At 40.8% G+C, this 18,092-nt stretch overlaps 1 protein-coding gene across 2 annotated transcripts; it reads right to left on the bottom strand.

Annotated features, from left to right (window-relative positions):
- Positions 1-8,713: 8,713 nt before the first annotated feature.
- On the bottom strand, positions 8,714-17,304 carry LOC135346858 (uncharacterized). 2 transcript variants are annotated; one of them, XM_064544617.1, is made up of 7 exons: positions 11,150-17,304; positions 10,998-11,087; positions 10,694-10,798; positions 10,401-10,533; positions 10,115-10,207; positions 9,692-10,039; positions 8,714-9,483 (listed from the first exon to the last, which is right to left on the bottom strand). In XM_064544617.1, the coding sequence occupies exons 1-7, from the start codon at positions 12,758-12,760 to the stop codon at positions 9,464-9,466; spliced, it is 2,400 nt and encodes a 799-aa protein (XP_064400687.1). In that variant the 5' UTR covers positions 12,761-17,304; the 3' UTR covers positions 8,714-9,463. The 2 variants fall into 2 exon arrangements, with proteins under 2 accessions (XP_064400687.1, XP_064400688.1); XM_064544618.1 differs by having other exon boundaries at positions 10,694-10,795.
- Positions 17,305-18,092: the final 788 nt, after the last annotated feature.

Below are 18,092 nucleotides of genomic sequence, written 5' to 3'. Positions count from 1 at the left end.
AGGACCCACAGGAGCCAGTCAACTCTCTACCACAGCCACAGCAGTACCCCTCTCAGCAGCAGACACTGCTCACCACAGGACAACAGCGGCAATCAACCGCCTGCAACAACAAGCGATGCCCATTGCACAGACCGTGCAGCCTCCACAATATCAACCCACACAAGGGATAGGGACGCTCATCCCCACCACCCTCCAAGGTTGGTGTTATAAATACATTGCTAGTGCTTTGTACATATAATTATCATGTGATTGTCGATTTTTTTATGCTTCTCGCATAGCGTTGTGGAGTACACCTGTTGATTACTTTCCCATTGCTGCCATAATTATAGCTAATTGCCAGCGTCTGGAGCAGCAGTTTAGCCATGTCCCACACTGCATCAAACACTTGCTGCCCAGTATGACTATATATAGCACTGCATAGTATCTCATGCATGGTAAGCACTATGACAGTGGGCTTAACACTACAGTCCTATTGATAAGCACTACCCACTATTTACTCTTGTGGCTTGGCTAGGGCAAACTGACTCAGACTACATGTAACAGCACTACTGACTTGTGGCTTTGGCTACTATAGTCCTATATTCAGTACTATTGCACAGCAGGAAACCGCAAGCATCATTAACAATGAGTGCTTGCATGATAAGCACTATGTCATTAACAGTGAGTGCTTGCATGATAAGCCTTGATAACCACTATGCACTATTTACTCTTGTGGCTTGGCTAGGGCAAACTGACTCAGACTAACAGCTTGAGCAGCACTATGCACTACTCACTTGTGGCTTTGGCTACTATAGTCCTGTTCAGTATACTATTGCACAGCAAAAAAACAGAAAAGAAAAAAAACCACACCGCTCATTCACATGGTCTTGGCCCTATTCCGTACTATTGCATGAGCATGATAAGTATTCGATTTGGCTAGAGTCCTATCCAATACTAATGAGCAGAGCAGTATATTTACTTGCTGGTATTGAGTAGGACAAATCACACTATTCACTCGCGTGGCTATATCTCACGCTTCTGCTTTTTGTTTTGTTTTCCTCATTCACTCATCAATTCTTACGAGCACTTCGCCTCACTAATATCTAATCCAACCCTCATAGCAGCCCTTGGGGCCATACCACCACCAGCGCTGTTACCTTTGGTCCCGTTGACCCAAAACCAACTCAGCGCCCCATCTACATACCAATTGCCACAGTCATCCTATGGAAGCGGACTCACCGGCAGAAGCGCCCATCCCACAAAAAATTGTCGACAAGATTCGATCTGGTCAATTTGTGGAGATGCGAGAATTGCTGGCCGACAACATCTCCCTACTAGAGCAACTCCACAGCATCACGCCCCCGCATGAGGGATGTCCTCACATTGCCATCATGGTTGTATTGCTTCCTGACTTACACAGCAATCCTCACCCCCACAAAAGATAAGCTTGCCTATGCCTGGCTAATGATCCTAGAGGCCTCTCGTCACAGACACCTCGGCTGGCTGGACTCTTTCCGGCAACAAGCTGCCCTGGAACACCCTCTCCCCAGCACTTCACGCCACAACCATCCTTGGAAATTTCACGGATAAACTTAGTCGCCTCCTCTGCTCCCTTTGTCGCAGGGTCGATCACACCAGGAATGAATGTGCCTTGGCGTACCTTCACCCGAAATCCCATCCTCCTCCACCAACGTTTACGCATACAAAGACAAGGGTGTGGAATCGAGGTTCCTGCATCTATCCCGGCACATGCACGTACAACTATGTTTGTGCTACATGCCCTGGTGCAGCACCTCATCCTGCTTGTGAATGCCCCAAAACACCAGGCGACTCGTTCTTCAAGCAGAGGAGACCATTCCGAAAGTCTTTGTAAACGAATTCCACTGAACTCATGATGCGAGCAGCTAGTTTGTCTCTTTGCATTTAATGTATATTATCTTACAAATAATTATGCTGTTGTTTTGTGTTGTTTTGCAAGTAAATGCACTTTCTCTGCCGTCATATTGTCATTTGCGTTGGTGCGTGCAGGCTCATATTAGTTGCGTCACGCAATACGCATGCATGCCTCCTAAGCCATATTTATCTTTCCTGCTGCAGGTGCTATCTATAGGCGGGACTTGCCGTGCGCAAACATCAAATCCGGAAAGACTTACGACTTACAGACGCTTACGGCAGGCTCGTCGCTGATGGAGAATTACACAAAGTGCCCTCGTTACACATCTCCTATCAATCTTGTTCAGCTAGAGCCCTTTCTGCGGGCACACCCCGACCAATGCTATGCATCGTATATGTATAAAAGCATCCAAGAGGGCTTTCGTATTGGCTTTCATGGCCCCCCGAGATCACCTTCGCTCCTACACCCGTAATCATCTCTCTGCACTAGCAAACCCACACTTTGTGCAGGAAAGACTTTGTACAGAGTTAGCAGCCAATCGCATGCTAGGCCCAATAATGAGTTACAAACAAAACATCAGCCCTCTGGGCCTCGTCCCAAAAGCACACCAGGCGAACAAATGGAGATTGATTTGTGATCTATCAGCACCCTACGGGCACAGCGTCAACGACGGCATTCCAACTGCTCTTTGCTCCATGCAATATGCTACGGTCCACGATGCCGTAAACATTATCAACCTTTTAGGCCGCGACACACAACTCATCAAGCTAGATCTCAAGGACGCATACAGGATTGTCCCTGTCCATCCTGCAGACTATACGCTGCTGGGCATCACATGGCAGGGTCAACTCTATCTTGATCATGCCCTACCATTCGGGTTACGTTCAGCCCCTAAACTTTTCAACACCGTGGCAGATCTCACCGCATGGGTACTCCATTGCAGGGGCATTCAACATCAGATACACTACTTAGACGACTTCCTCTTCTTAGCACCCCCAAATTGCGATCAGGGGAAGCGTACACGAGATACAGCATTAGCAACACTCGACTCCCTCGGAATCCCAGTGGCATCACAAAAAACCGAAGGTCCAACCACCACACTAACATTCTTAGGGATCCTTATTAATACACACACATTCAAACTGCAACTATACCCCGTGATAAATTACATCGCACTCAACAGCTGTTGAGAGAATGGTCACACAAACGTTCTTGCACACGGCATGCACCAACTGGATTCATTGCTAGGGTATCTGTCTCATGCGGCTACTGTTACACCTCAGGGCAGAACGTTCCTTCGCAGCTTATTCTCCATTCTTCCACGCACACTGCAGCCACACCACCATCTGCGCCTCAATCTATGTGCACAAGCCGATTTAGCATGGTGGAACACATTTCTCCAGGGATGGAACGGCAAGTCGTTTTTTCCCGGAGCCAAAACTACTCTGGAAGTCACGTCGGATGCATCAGGTTCTTACGGATGCGGCGCAATCTTTTGCAACACGTGGTTTCAGGCGTCATGGCCGCCATCATGGGAAGCTATCAATATCACAGCAAAAGAGCTGGTCCCTATCGTCATCGCAGCAGCTTTGTGGGGTAGCCAATGGACTAATAATGAGAGCACCACAGGTGCTGTTGCCTCGGTGGAAACTATATATAGCTGCAAATAAGCTAATACTTTTTATATGGTAAAGCTGACTGTGCGTGTGCGTGTGCGTGTGCGTGTGCGTGTGCGTGTGAATTCCAGCCGTAACTGCTCAACGGTTGTAATGCGACGAAATTTAACAGCTTCAATCGGATTCGCCACGTTCTCTTGGATTTTGATTCGTGCATTTTCAAACTATAAAATCAAGTGGTTTAGGCAGCAGCACCCGCCGCTGCACCTTTGCATCCCTGGAATTGGCCAGTACGCCCTTGGGCTCAGCTATGCTGGACCAGTAAACGAACGAATGTATTTGGCTGATTGATGCCCATTCCAACAAGTAGGTGGAAGCTTTTTGTACCTTTTTTGTACTCTTTAACCTCATTTGCAGTTATCAAGGAACTGCGACCTTTTTTTGCAAAGCTTGGACTACCGGAGACTATTGGTCAATGCATGAGACTTGTTTTGACAGCTCCTGAATGCTTAGTAGTTTTGCATTATATATATAATTTATACCGTATAGCAGGTAATTTTGTGCATGGGGTAAAAATTCATTATTTTCGTGGGCAAGCTGACCGCCACGAAATGTTAACGTAGGCGTGGCTTACCGGAACGTATGAATGCAGTGCAGGCAATGAAATGTTTACTCACGAAAACCACCGTTTTCCAGATAAACGAATTTTTTACCCCACGAAATTTACCCGCATTATGGTACTTAATCAGATGGTGTAAAATAGTATACCACTGCTTGTTTCCTTAGAATAAACCTCCATTGTGTTTGATTACTTACTCTATATAAGGAAGCATGTCATTGTATATGCATTGAATAGGAGGAAGTAACTATCTATGTAGCAGGTGGTCACAAAAGCTAGGCAGGCTGACTTATGAGTAGAAGGTTGATCAGAATTCCTTGTCAGTATGCGTTTTGTTATTAGAATGTATAAAGAGTTTGCTGTGTTGCTACTAGTTTCAACCATATATACTGCAACTCTATGGTACCTAGCCAAATTGTCTTTTGAAACCCAATGTGAGCAGCTGAATCACAATCAATGGAGCCAACCAACAGATGCCACAGCTGTATCCAATGATTTGCCTGAAACAGCTAATAATCCAAATAATGTTTTACTCGTGATGGTCATTGAAACACCTGAAAACAGAGCTAGGAGAGATGTGATTAGGAAGACTTGGGTGGGTAGCTATGTCGAACACAAAAAGAAGTTTGCAGTCAAGTTTGTTATAGGAGCCCTTGATCGGAATGTTAACGAAAGAGATTCGCTGATTTCAGAGAGCAAGAAGTTTGGTGATTTATTACTTTTGACCGATCACCTGGATTCATACAATAACCTCACCAGGAAAGTTTTACATACCTTTGTGTGGGTAGACAAAAACACAGACTACTCCTTTGTACTGAAAATTGACGAAAACTCGTTCCCTAAGTTGGATCAGATTGAATTGGAAGAACTAGCGGAAAACCACTCTACTGGGGTTTGGTTGCATCACAAAGTACTCCAAGGAAAGAAGGAAAGTGGGCGGAACCAAATTGGAAGTTGTGTGACAAATACCTGCCGTATGCATTGGGAGGGGGTTATGTATTATCTAAATACAGAATTGCTATCAATGTTGATGGTCTTACAACTCTACAACAATGAAGATGTCTCAGTTGGAGCTTGGATCAGTCCATTCAACTTAGAAATGAAACGTGACAGTCGATTTCGTTCAGATATGAATGTAAAGAAGTGGCGTCAAGATAAGTGCAAGGACTATCTTGTTCATCCTCCGTCTATTGAAGATGCTGAGAAAACGCACGGAATAATGAAGACTAAAGGTGTTTTGTGTTAATCCTTTACTTTAGTGCAATGAATCACCACTATAAGTATACAAATAATTATATCAAATATGTAATCAACCAAAAGCAATTGAAGCCATGTGTGCTAATTAAAACATTGAAATTGCCCGAAAGCTTAAAATCTCTGGAAAAATCTGCATGACCTCTCTCCAGAGGAGGAACGCCAGGGTCAATAGGGTCACGTTTAATGAAGGATTAGTTCTGGGTTCTTGACCTTTGCTGCATATAGCAGCTTAGCGCTTCTGTTCTTTAGTTGCCTGCTTGGAAAGCTAGATCTATCCAGTGCAGCAAGCCAGTACATCAAAATTTATACCCTAGCCACAGAAGGCTAATTTCCATATCTTGTGGTTTTGAAGAATGCAATAAAAGGTCAAAGGTTGCAATATTAAATCCTGGATCTCCTCTCTCAAGCCATAGCTCAAGCTAATTCCTTTGGGGCGGGATAGTTCAACCGATTTCTGTTGTGATTGTAAAGAGGATCAAGCTATTGATGGTGTATAAACTCAGGGGCGCGAGGGTAAACTCAGTTTTACATGTAAAACATAGGGCCACGTGGTGTTTTAATTAGTGACCTTTTGACACTGGCATTCCTCCTCTGACCTCTCTCCATAGGCAGCAGCACTTAATCATTGTGAATGCAAAACATTGTTTTTCAACATGCAATATATACTATAGACCTATAATTGCCTTGTGTTTACCATTTTACAAGTACACTTCATATATGAAGGCAGGCGGTGGTCTACTTGGCCTCGTGGCCTGGCCAATCGTGGGACACATTATCGACCGATCCCAGGTCACATTGTGGCAGGGTTTGAGTGAGAGCGTGCCTGTTGTTACTTAAGTTGTCATGAATGTAAAACATAGATCCTTTTCTGTCTATGTGTAAACAGTGCATTTTCAACATACACTACTAGCTGCCTTAATTGTGTGTATATACCATTCTACCTTTCACATTAAACTTTAGACAAGTCATACTAATAGATCTAGCTTTATACAATTCTATCATACAGTAAATGTATTCCTTTCGATAGTAAAAGTCATATGTGCATGTGTACATGTCCACCTTTCAAATTCAATTTTCGATATTCTAGTCACACAATTACTCCCCTCCACCCCACCCCCAGACTACAGAGTATCTGTTCACCGTCTCAATCCAAGTACCCTGCCCTCCTTCAACAGTCACTGGAGACAAATACTTTATCTGTTATTGTCACAGTCCTTCTCAAGAACTCTGTAGTGGGTGTGGTCTATCTGGCCTAGCTCCAGGCCTTCCGACTCGAGTCAGGAGGTTCTCTGTGGCACGCTCATGCTACCTGTGTATACACAATCCAGATAGCTTGATGATAGCCCTTTTGATGATCGAGCCGTCTGTAATATCAAAGACTAACTTCATTTCCATTTTGCCTGCCGTATTTGTGTTTGGGTCTGAATTGGGGGGGGGGGGGGGGGGGGTTCCTACCTGAAGTATTGTTTGTGTGTATATAATTATACATGTACGCAGTATATGCATTTGGTATATCTATGACTTAATAGTTGTGTTCACGGCTCAGATTTAAAGGAGCTGTCAGAGTTGAAAGCAGTATAGTTGAAAGAACAAGAGCAAGCTAAACATTTGAAAGAACTCAGCTATAGATTTCGTTTTTGACTCTATCAAGGTATAAACTCTCAGTATGGTTGTGAATGTTGCGAATCTGTCAAGTTTTCCCGGCCAGTGCATGTGTTAGGGTGAGTGCATGATGGTATGTTGTCTGACACCTTCGTTTACATTTCTAGATACTTGCGGTTTGTGTATACTTACTGTAGTTATTATGCATCATTGAAAGTTAATGCATTAACTTTCAATGATGATAATAACTACAGTGTATTATACTGTTGTTTATAGCATAGTTATCACAGTCATAGATTAGTCCTATACAGCTATTCACCAGAGATTAGACGTAGTAACTTTGAATTAATTGCTGAAGGCTTCTCTGCTTAATCATCGTTAACCTACTAACTATTATATATATCTAATGGCCGAACAACAGACTCTACCCAATGAAACATCCAGATTGATTCACACAACTGCAAAAAGAAGATCAAAATGGTTAGTCATATCTGTATTCTCACCAAGTCGTATATGTATATCATCTCGACAAGTTGTGTTAATTTTTGCCTGGACTTTCATCATTGGAGCTATTTATGAGGGAACATCAGTTACTGCCACCGTTTTTATTAAAGCTATGGAAACATTAAACGTCTTTGTACACTCTCCAGTACATTACATCATAGGTGTTTATCTCCTACTAGCTTTAGCTACCATGTTTTACCCTCTTGGTGGATTTATAGCTGATGTATGGTGTGGTAGATATCGTACCGTAATCATTAGTCTCTCGTTTCTGTGGTTTTGCTTACTCTTGGTCACCATTTTGGCTACTATTGACTTTTCAACTACTGAAGCAACTGTTACAAGAAGAGTTTTTGAGTGGATTCTTGGTGTTATGTCATTTATATTGCTTATACCAGCCTTGGCAGGATTTACTTCAAACATTGTTCAACTTGGATTTGATCAACTTCTTGATGAGCCTAGTCACTATCTAGGCATGTTTGTTCACTGGTACGTTTGGGCTGAACAACTAGGAGTATCGGTTATTAATATCTTGAAAGTAGTTGCTGAATGTAGTAAAGGAAACACAATAATTGGACCCTGGACCGACATACTTCTTTCTTTCTCGCCATCCGTATGTTTCCTTATTCTCTCGTTTCTTTTGGTCGTTAACTTATTCCAGTATCGCTTTTTCCATACGGAGGTTGCTCAGAAAAATCCATACAAATTGATTCTTAGTGTTATCAACTTCACCCGAAAACATAAACATCCAGTTCGTCCCCCAAGTGCATTCGTATATACCTATCATAAGAAACCATCAAGAATTGATTACGCTAAAGAGGTATTTGGTGGTCCATTTGCAAATTCTGACGTTGATGATGTTAAAACCTTTCTTCGTGTTTTACTTTTACTCTTAGCCTTGGGACCCATTTTTACACTCCAAGTCACTTCTTCGTATACTGTTTTCCCCTTATTTTCTCATCATACTGGAAGAGATGAGACATTTGATAATTCAACCTGTACAGCCAAATGGATATTGCTTGAGAGTGGAAGCCTTTCCCTCATAATCTGTAACACACTGCTCCCTGTGTATATTTGGTTAGTGTACTCTGTGTTAAGAAACCGTGTGCCTAAGATTCTTATCCGACTTACTTTTGCACTGGTAGTGTTTATACTGGCCATTAGCAGTATTTTGATCATTGATTTGACAGGACACATTATTTTACACACCAAGGGAGATCAAAACACGACTTGCATGTTTCTTCACCCACTTGATGGCCCATACGATCCATTGTTATTGCATTGGTCGATTTTGCTGCTACCAAATATTCTGTTAGGCCTTGCACCCAGTTTGCTACTTGCTACGGCTCTTGAGTTCATATCTGCCCAAGGCCCACACTCCATGAAGGGTGTACTGATAGGTATCTTGTTTGCAAATAAAGGCCTGTACCAGTTGATTGGAGCTAGCTTAGTGTACCCATTCAGTTTGAAGAAGTACTGGAAATACGTAAAACCCGGTCAGATCACATCAGTATTAAGTTGCGAATTTGGATATTTTGTTGCGACCTTGTTTATAGCACTTATTGGTCTGGTAAGTTTCGTGATTAGTGCGTGCAAGTACCAGTACAGAGTGAGAGGTGAGGAGGGTTTCTCCCAGAGTGATGTTGAGGAGGTGTTTGAGAGACGATTACAGCAAGAACAAGAGTACACAAAAAGATTTAGAGACAGGGAGATGAATGCCAGCCACTATAATCGAGACTCTTTATGAGTAGAATCAGTATTTACTTAAATTTTGAGTAAAGAATGATGCCATAGATCTAATTGCATATGTGTACAACAACGGTTCTGATAATAGGACTGTAATAATTATATGGAATTTGAGCTAGTATATGCAAAGAATATTTAACGGATAAGCATGCATGCTATAATAATCGCTACTTTTAAGTGCAAAAAAAGTAAATCTAATGTTGTCTGTATTGTCTATGGTATGGTCATATTGTGCATGGTTTTGATTTGCTACATGTATGTATGTTGACCTGCAGATGGGAAAAAGTTTGTGTGGTAGCCGAAAGTAAAGTATATAGAGTCTACTTATATCTCTATCAGATAGAGTTAACTATCTACTATACTGATTTTGGTTGGTATAATTATATGAATGTATATATAGGAGATCTTATACCTCTAGAATTCCGGTAATTGAATACTAGGCTCCTCACACAATTACTGTATAATGCAATAACTCACATTTGGAGCTGAGGTAGTAGCACACTTGAGAAGCCACTTCTCCTTTTCCCATATCCAATAAAAGTTCCAATAGTGATCGGTACGTGGCAGTGTATGGGTTATGCTCTCTCCACAATTTCAACACCTCGGTCATGGCGGTTTGTGTGCTTCTTCTTAACGCTAGGTCTTTAATGTCAGTTTGCTGGCTAGGGGTTAGTTCTAAGTAATTTATGTAGTCTTCTACACTACCAAAGTAAGCGGAAAGTTTGAACATGTCTTTTTGTTGAATTTGTTCATCAAGTTGAGAGTCGGTCACTTTAGTACGTTCCTTCAGTTCCTCAATAATCAGTGTCCTCAGTCCACCACTTCCTATGACAACATTGGGTTGGGGTTAGAGGGGTTAATTGTAGTCACATGGTCAGAAATATCAATATATGGCCACACCTGAGGGAGAGCGGTGTGGGGAGGGTGTGGTCACTGGGGATGCTGTTACACCAGTTAGTTTGTCTATCTTGACGGGTGGAGATTCTCTAGAGCCTGTATAACATAACGAGAATGTGCTGGGCATATTTGCATTGTGGATTGCAATAATCATGTCATGAAAGAGCCAAATTTGATTCTGGCATTGTACTCAAGCATATTATTATTCGAAAGAAGAGGCTTACAGTGGGAAGAGGCTTACAGTGGGCATGTTAATGAGCAACATATTGAACAAATAATTATACTCAACAGATGTGAATTTCCAATTTATCCATTCTTTGCATTATGGCCTCCTCTGTATCCATTTCCCCCAACAATGAATCTGGCTCATCTGTGGCTGAGAGATGACTGTCTGAGTTATCACTGATAACAGGTGATGGGAACTGTAGAAAAGGCAATTGCACGTAGAGCTGCATGCATGTTCTTATTCTATTTACCCATCCCAGCTTGACATATATAATTGTTATAGATCGACCTGAGCTGAGCCTTCACTATAATATACCTCCACTATAATTATTGTCTGGTATTGTGTGCTACACTTACTGTTTTGTCTGATTCAGAATTGCACGATTGTACATTATTTTCTTCAATCAACTTCTTGAAGTGCTGTATCATCTCCTCCAGTAAATCGTCCCACATTAATCCCTGCTTTAATTAGATAATTACTATATCAGACACAATCAGTTCATGCAAGTGCATGCATGTCCATGCACTGCAACTGTATTTAGTCTACTGAATACTGTAGTCTCAATCCCAGGCCGTACTGAGATGGCCTGGGGCCTTGTGAAAGAGGCTACTGAACTGATGCAGTGTGCATGCATGCACCTCATATACTATCGCCTTATACCTCTTTTTTAGTAAGGTCTTGTTCCATTTTCCCATCTGCTTCACTGTCAGATATTCCAGCATGATGGGATTGAGAAGATTTCTTTCCCCTCTGTGTTTGTGTAAGAAAAACCTTTAGGGTATAATTATATACTTTATATATACTACGTGTACCTTCAGAAACTCCTCAAGTTTTTTCTTCGGCTCATACTTGGCTGGATTGCCATCAAGTTTAATCTGTTCCAGACCCGGGAACAAATCGAGTAGATTCTCAAGAAATATATCAATTCCTTTGTTGCCAACTAAGTTGTCTTGAAGATCCCATTCTTTCAAAGTGTTGTGTTTTATGCTGCTCGACTTCATTTGTGAAAATAGATTACTCACATCAGTGGATGTAATATAACAATCTGTGCATTGAAGCTTTTCAAGCGATTGGCACAATGAAAGGAATTCAGCCAACACAAAAATGTTATCTCCATGCAAATTATTCCTGCGTAAGTCAACAGTTATTAGTCCTCTATTGTTGCTAATTTCACTGCTAACTTTCTGAACACATTGGTTTTTCGAATTAGTGAGATTAAGATCAAGTATTATAATCGGGCAGCTCTTATCTTCAATAACACTGAGTAGAGCTGGTAGAACATCTGACCCAATCGAATTTTCGCTGAGATCAACTATACAGTTGCAGAGATTACAAGCAAAGCAACTTGTGCTTGCAAAACCATTTGAAAAAGCTTTTATAGCTTCACTAAAAAGATAAGTGTCAACCAAACTAATATTGGCAATTGTTAGCATTGGAAGAGCTTTTCCTATTGCATATGCTCCAGGAACACCCAAATTGTTGAGTGACAGGTCAAGTGATAAAAGGTAAGGACATGAACTGGCTATTGTAGGCAAAATTGATGCGAGCAATGCTCCGTTAATGTCACTATCGTTGGGAAAGGTGTTTGTCAGGTCTAGATCCTCAAGGTAGATCAGCATGCCACTTTGGATGGCTACCTCCAACATACGAATATAGGTTACGCCACAAAACCTATTGTCTCCGAGGTTAAGGATTCGTAAATTGCTGACGACGGTAACATCAATGGAAGTAGTTAAGTTATTGACATACTGAAAACCATTTTCTATAGCTGGGATATATAAAGCAGTGTTGGTCAGACTGAGATCTGTAATTGCACAGTTTTTAGTGTTTAATAATTTAAAAAGAGCGAACAGTCCGGCGTATCCAATAGGATTATCGTTAAGCTGGAGTTTGGAATTTGCAGGTGGTGGGGTAGTCAATAAAGACAGCCCGTCAATTGCCTCTTGTGTAAAAGCTGTCATAGCTTGGCTATCGAGATCTGTATTGCATAAATCAAGGTAAAACTCATCCCTACTGCCAATGAGAGCTGGTAAAACTTTTCCTAGTACACATGCTCCAGGAACACCTAGATTATTATCTGAAATATCCAAAATCTTTAATTTGGGGGAATTTTGAGCGATTGAAGGCAGCAGCCTACTCAATAGTTCACCATTTTTCTTGCTGTTAATAGTGAGAGTGTTTGACAAATATAGCTTCTTCAAATTGACTAAAATGTCAGCCCTTACTGCTTCTTCTAATGCATTTATATGTGCTTCACCACTAAAATGATTGTCATTCAGGTGCAGTGTTGTCAAACAGCTGCTCATGCCATCAGCGTCAATGCTAGGTAAAATACCTTTTGTGCCAGACATTGTGGTGTAATCTGTGTTGTTGAGATATAACGTTGTGATTTGGCAGCTTCTGCATCTGAGGGCACTAAACATTGCTAGCAAAGTGTCATAGTTCAATGGATTTGGTTGAGATACATAACATTTTCAATGTCGTAATTTTCCGTACTGAAAGGAACTTCCTCTATTGAAGATAGTTTAATTGCTTCACAGAAGACAAGTAAAGCAGCACTGTCAAAATTAGCCTTAGTTAGATGAAGAGTAAACTCTTTTCTGCTTGTTGTGAATAGTGGGAATGTTTCTCCCAGTGGGCGTGCTCCAGGCACACCAAGATTATTTTTGGAGAGATCAAGAGTCGCTAGGCTAGGGCAATGAGAGGCAAGGCATGGTAAGAGTGTGGTTAGCAGCACTCCATTTGTGTCCATGTTATAAGTGAGAGCATTTGAAAGGTCTAAACTCTAGAACATCTACCCTTACAGCCACTTTGAATGCTCTTGCATATATTTCTCCGGTAAACTGATTATCACCAAGACAAAGTGTAGTCAACCTACTGCCCATAACACTATCTGCCTCTAGGTCAGTGCTGTTAATTTCAGTGGTTGAGTTGTAAGTATCTTTGATTTGCAGATTTGTAATTGGACACAATTTTGTGCTGAGCATTTTAAAAAGGGCCAAGAAACCATTATATCCTATTGGATTTCTGTTGAGATAAAGAGCACAGCTGCTGTATTCTAATTCTCTTGTAGATGAAGTGTCCGTTGAAGATAGTAGTTTGTCAATTACTTTTTTACAGAATGCTATCGATGCTTCAGTATCAAAATATGTCTTACTCAAGTCGAGATGAAATTGTTTTTTACCATAAACGAGTAGTGTCAAGTTGTCACCTAATGCACATGCTTCAGGTACATTAAGATTAGTGTTTGAAAAGTCTAAGCTTGTTAGCTTAGGGCAATAGGTAGATAAAGATGATATGAGTTCTGTCAATGATGCTTCGTCATTCCTAGCAATAACTGACTCAGATAGATCAAATTTTTCGAGAGAGGCCAGTAGTCCTGACTTCACCACTATAGTTAATATTTTGAGATGAGTGTCTCCGTTAAGTCTGTTGTCATTTAGATGGAGCGTAGTCAACCTACTACTCATGACTGTGTTGAAATTAGACATTTCATCAATGCCACTATTTGTGGTTGTGCGTTGAGTTCTTCGGAGATCCAGTCTGGTGATTGGACAACTCTCGTAGCTAAGAACTTTCATTATTTCCCATAGTCCTGTAGATTCAAGTGGATTTTTATCAAGACAAAGATGGCATTCGGTGAATAATGTAATCTCAGTAGATCGAAACATTTTCTCAGCCATTTGTTCAGAAAATGCTATCATACATTCATTGTCAATGCTACACTCACTCAGGTCTAGATGAAACTGCTTCTTATTGCTTGTGAGCAGAAGGAAGTTTTCTCCCAATGCACAAGCCCCATCAATTCCAACGTGATTTTCGGATAGATCAAGGTCGACAAGGTGAGGGCAGTGAGATGAGAGAGATGGTAGAAGAATGCTTAGTAGCTCACCACAATTGCTCAGAAGAGTTTGAGCCAAGTTTAGCTCCTCCAAATTTGTGAAAATACCTGTTGGTAACATTGAAAAAAGTGCGTTTAGATGAAGTCGACTACTGGCAGTATTTTTGCTCATGCAAAGTTTCTGCAATTTAGACATGAATTTTTGTGTGTTTTCCAGTTGACTAGTCGCAAAATCAATTGATAGTACATTAACGACTGTGTCCTCAATCTCTAGTTTTGAAATTCTGCAACAGTCAAATTGAAGAATTCTAAAAATTCCTAGCAAATCTTCGTACCTGAGTGGATTTTTGTTTAATGACAAGTGAATATCACATTTGGTGGATTGTGAAATTGATACAGATTTTAGTTTACTAATTGCAATAACCTTCTCAGTGAACACTGTCATAGCCATACTATCTAGGTTGTTTTCACTCAAGTCAAGCTGGAATACATTTCTGCTATTAATTAGTAGTGGAAAAGCTTCTCCTAGAACGCTTGCTCCTGGCACACCAATATTGTTTTTAGAAAGATCAAGGTCATTGAGGCCTGGACAGTTACAAGCAATCAATGGTAAGAGTGTGATCAATAGTTCACCATTTAAGAGGCTGTTTGATAAATTTAGTATCTGTAAGTTGCGCAATATGCCTGTATTTATCACTGCTTCCAATGCTTTGATATGATCTCCTCTACTTGATTTAGTATCCTTCAAATGCAGATTTGCTCACACAAGTTTGCATTATTTCAGAACGAAATCTTAAAGAATCAGATTTTGAATTCCATTTTGTTTCACCATTAGGACAGACGATTGTGTTGTTGATTTTCAGGGTTGTAATTGGACAATCTTTTAATTGAAATGTTGTAATAAATCCTTCGTATCCAAATGGATTTTCATTAAGACAAAGATCATATTCATTCAGCATTGAGACTGACTTTGGTAGTGAAGTTATAGTATCAGCCATCTTTTCAGAAAACACTGCCATTGCTTTACTGTCAAGATTGTTTTCACTTAAATCGAGGTTGAATCTTTTCCTACTATTGATAAGCAGCAGAAATGTCTCTCCCAATGCACGTGCTCCAGCTACACCAAGTTCATTGTTAGACAAATTAAGATTATTCAGGTGAGGACAACAAGAGGCAATTGCAGTTAGCAATGGTGTCAAAAGTGTTTTGTTTGCATCTGGTACAGTTTTGCGTAAATCTAATCGTTCCAAATTTACCAACACACCTGCAATTGCTGCTGTTTTCAGGCACTTTATCAGTAGTTCTCCTTTAGCTCTGCTTTTTCGTGTCCAATGGCTTGTCCAATGGTTTTCCATGTCAAGTGTTTTTAATGTACTTTGATACAAATTATCAACACAAAAATTCTCATCTTGTTGAATGTGAGATTCAGTTTTGAGATAACAGACTTCTAATCTTGTAAACGAACAGTTTGCAAAGATGGCTAGTAACCCTTTATGTCCTATCGGATTCTCATTAAGGCAAAGAGTGAACTGTGACCGCATCCAAAAAGTATTTGATGAGGAAATGTAAGGCCTAGCATATATTCTCGTAATTGCTGTCACAGCCTCACTATCAAGAAAACACTCTTTTAGATTAAGGTCAAATTGCTTTCTGCCACTGATAAAAAGTGGTAACATTTCTCCCAGCACCTGTGCTGCTGGTACACAGAGTTTGTTTTGAGACAAATTAAGCTCGATAAGATGTGGGCAATAGGAAGCAATGGCTGGCAACAGTGTAGTCAACAGTGATGCATTTACATGGGCATTCTTTGTCAGACTATTGGATAAGTCAAGATCCTCCATATTGGCCAAAGCACCCGTTTTTATTGCTTTCTCCAAGTATCTGATGTGCCAATTGCAATCTCCACCAATGCAGGCATTGGACATACTCAGAGTTTTCAGTTTGTTAATTTCTACACAAGAATGAAGCAATAGTAGGTCAGTTGCACTTGGATTCACTTGCTGGGCGTTTCTGTATTGAGAACCCGATTCAAGAACAAGATCGTCCAGACTGAGTTTACTAATTGGACAGTGTTTTAAAGTGAGAATATTGAAGATGGCTACGAGGCCTTCCTGCCCAATTGGATTTTCACTTAGATTTATATCACATTTCATACTCTTTCTCAACACAAAAGTATTTAATGACGACAATTTGTGGGTTATTATCTCAGAGAATGCTGTCACAGCCTCACTATCAAGATTACATTTATGTAAGTCAAGGTCCAATTGATTTCTGGTAGTAATAAGCAGCCAAAATGCTTCACCTAATGCAGTTGCTCCAGGTGTACCCAAGTTATTCCGAGAGAGATCCAGATCTTCCAAGTATGGGCAGTAGGACGCAATGGCTGGTAAAAGTTTGGTCAGTAATGATTTATTAGTAGATCTACTATTGCCCAGAAAATTCGATACATCCAACTTCTCTAGATTAGGTAGAGCACCTGCTATTATTGCTGCCTCCAGGCAGTTTACGTATATTTCCCCTCTCTGCCCAGCCTCAGCTGAAAAGGAGTACATACTGATTTTTGTAAGTTGCCTACTACCAGCAAGATCATCTGCACAAAACTGGATGTTATTGTAAGTAACTATGTTAGGCTCAATCAGACTGCAGAGTTCTAATTGCGAAATCCCACAGTTTCTGGTTGCAACTAGTTTGAAGATGGATACCAGACCATTATACCCAACAGGATTGTCATCAAATTTTAGCTCAACCTCAGTGGCTATGTTCACACTTAAAGTGCCTAATATTTTCTCAGTAAGTACCATTACAGCAACACTGTCAAGACTAGTTTCGCTTAGGTTAATGTCAAAACTTTCTTTGCTACTGATGAATTGATGAAATGTGTCCCCTAGTGCACATGCTCCAGGTACACCAAGATTATTTTGAGACAGATCCAGTGTTTTCAAACAAGGGCAGTGAGATGCAATAGCAGGTAGTAGTGTACATAGTAGTACTTTGTTTTCATCAGCATTGTCACTTAGAGTGTTGGATAAGTCTAAGCTCTCCAGGCTAGAAAAATACCCTGCCATTGATGATGTCTCCAGGAATTTAATGGGCATTGTGCTTTTTCTTTCTTTTTTCCTATTATAGTTATACCAAGAGTTTATGATAGAGAGAGAGTATCGAACGTAGGCATACTGTACATCAGATGTATGCGGAGAGTAACGTGACTTCCTGTATCTGTCACAAGCTTGGAATTTGCACACTGACCAATCCAAGTGTGGGTGATGTCATCTATCAAGAAAGTAGATTACATCACCCACACTTGGATGGGTTGATAGATTACATCACCCACGCTTGGATTGGTCAGTGTGCAAATTCCAAGCTTGTGACAGATACAGGAAGTCACGTTACTCTCCGCATACATCTGATACACAGTATGCCTACGTTCGATACTCTCTCTCTATCATAAACTCTTGGTGTTGAGAGTGTACCACCTCTGAGAATAACATCTGATTTGATTTGTATCTGATTTTCCCTTACTCTTTGCATTGAACTAGACTGAGACATAATGTCAGGTACGGTGATGTTACGAATACTTAGTTCTGAAAAAGAGAAGTCACTGGTTGAAACCATTTTCAAGATAGATACTAATCCTTTATATCCGATTGGATTTTCATTGAGTGTGAGTGTAATCTCAGCGATAGGAGACCTGCTAACAGTGAAATTGCCTGATGCGTGGGTTGCTTTCTCAATAAATGCGATCACAGCCTCACTATTAAAACTAGCCTCACTTAGGTCAATGTCCAACTTTCCACCAACACTAACGAGTTGAAGGAATGCTTCCCCTAGTGCATCTGCTCCAGGCACACCAAGATTGTTCTTAGAAAGATCCAATGTTTCCAAACAAGGGCAGTGAGATGCAATAGCAGGCAGTA

This window comes from Halichondria panicea, chromosome 13 (assembly GCF_963675165.1).
Source record: "Halichondria panicea chromosome 13, odHalPani1.1, whole genome shotgun sequence".
Lineage (NCBI taxonomy): Eukaryota > Metazoa > Porifera > Demospongiae > Suberitida > Halichondriidae > Halichondria > Halichondria panicea.
Note: the sequence above shows the minus strand (reverse complement) of the source record. Positions and strands in the feature narration are given on the sequence as shown.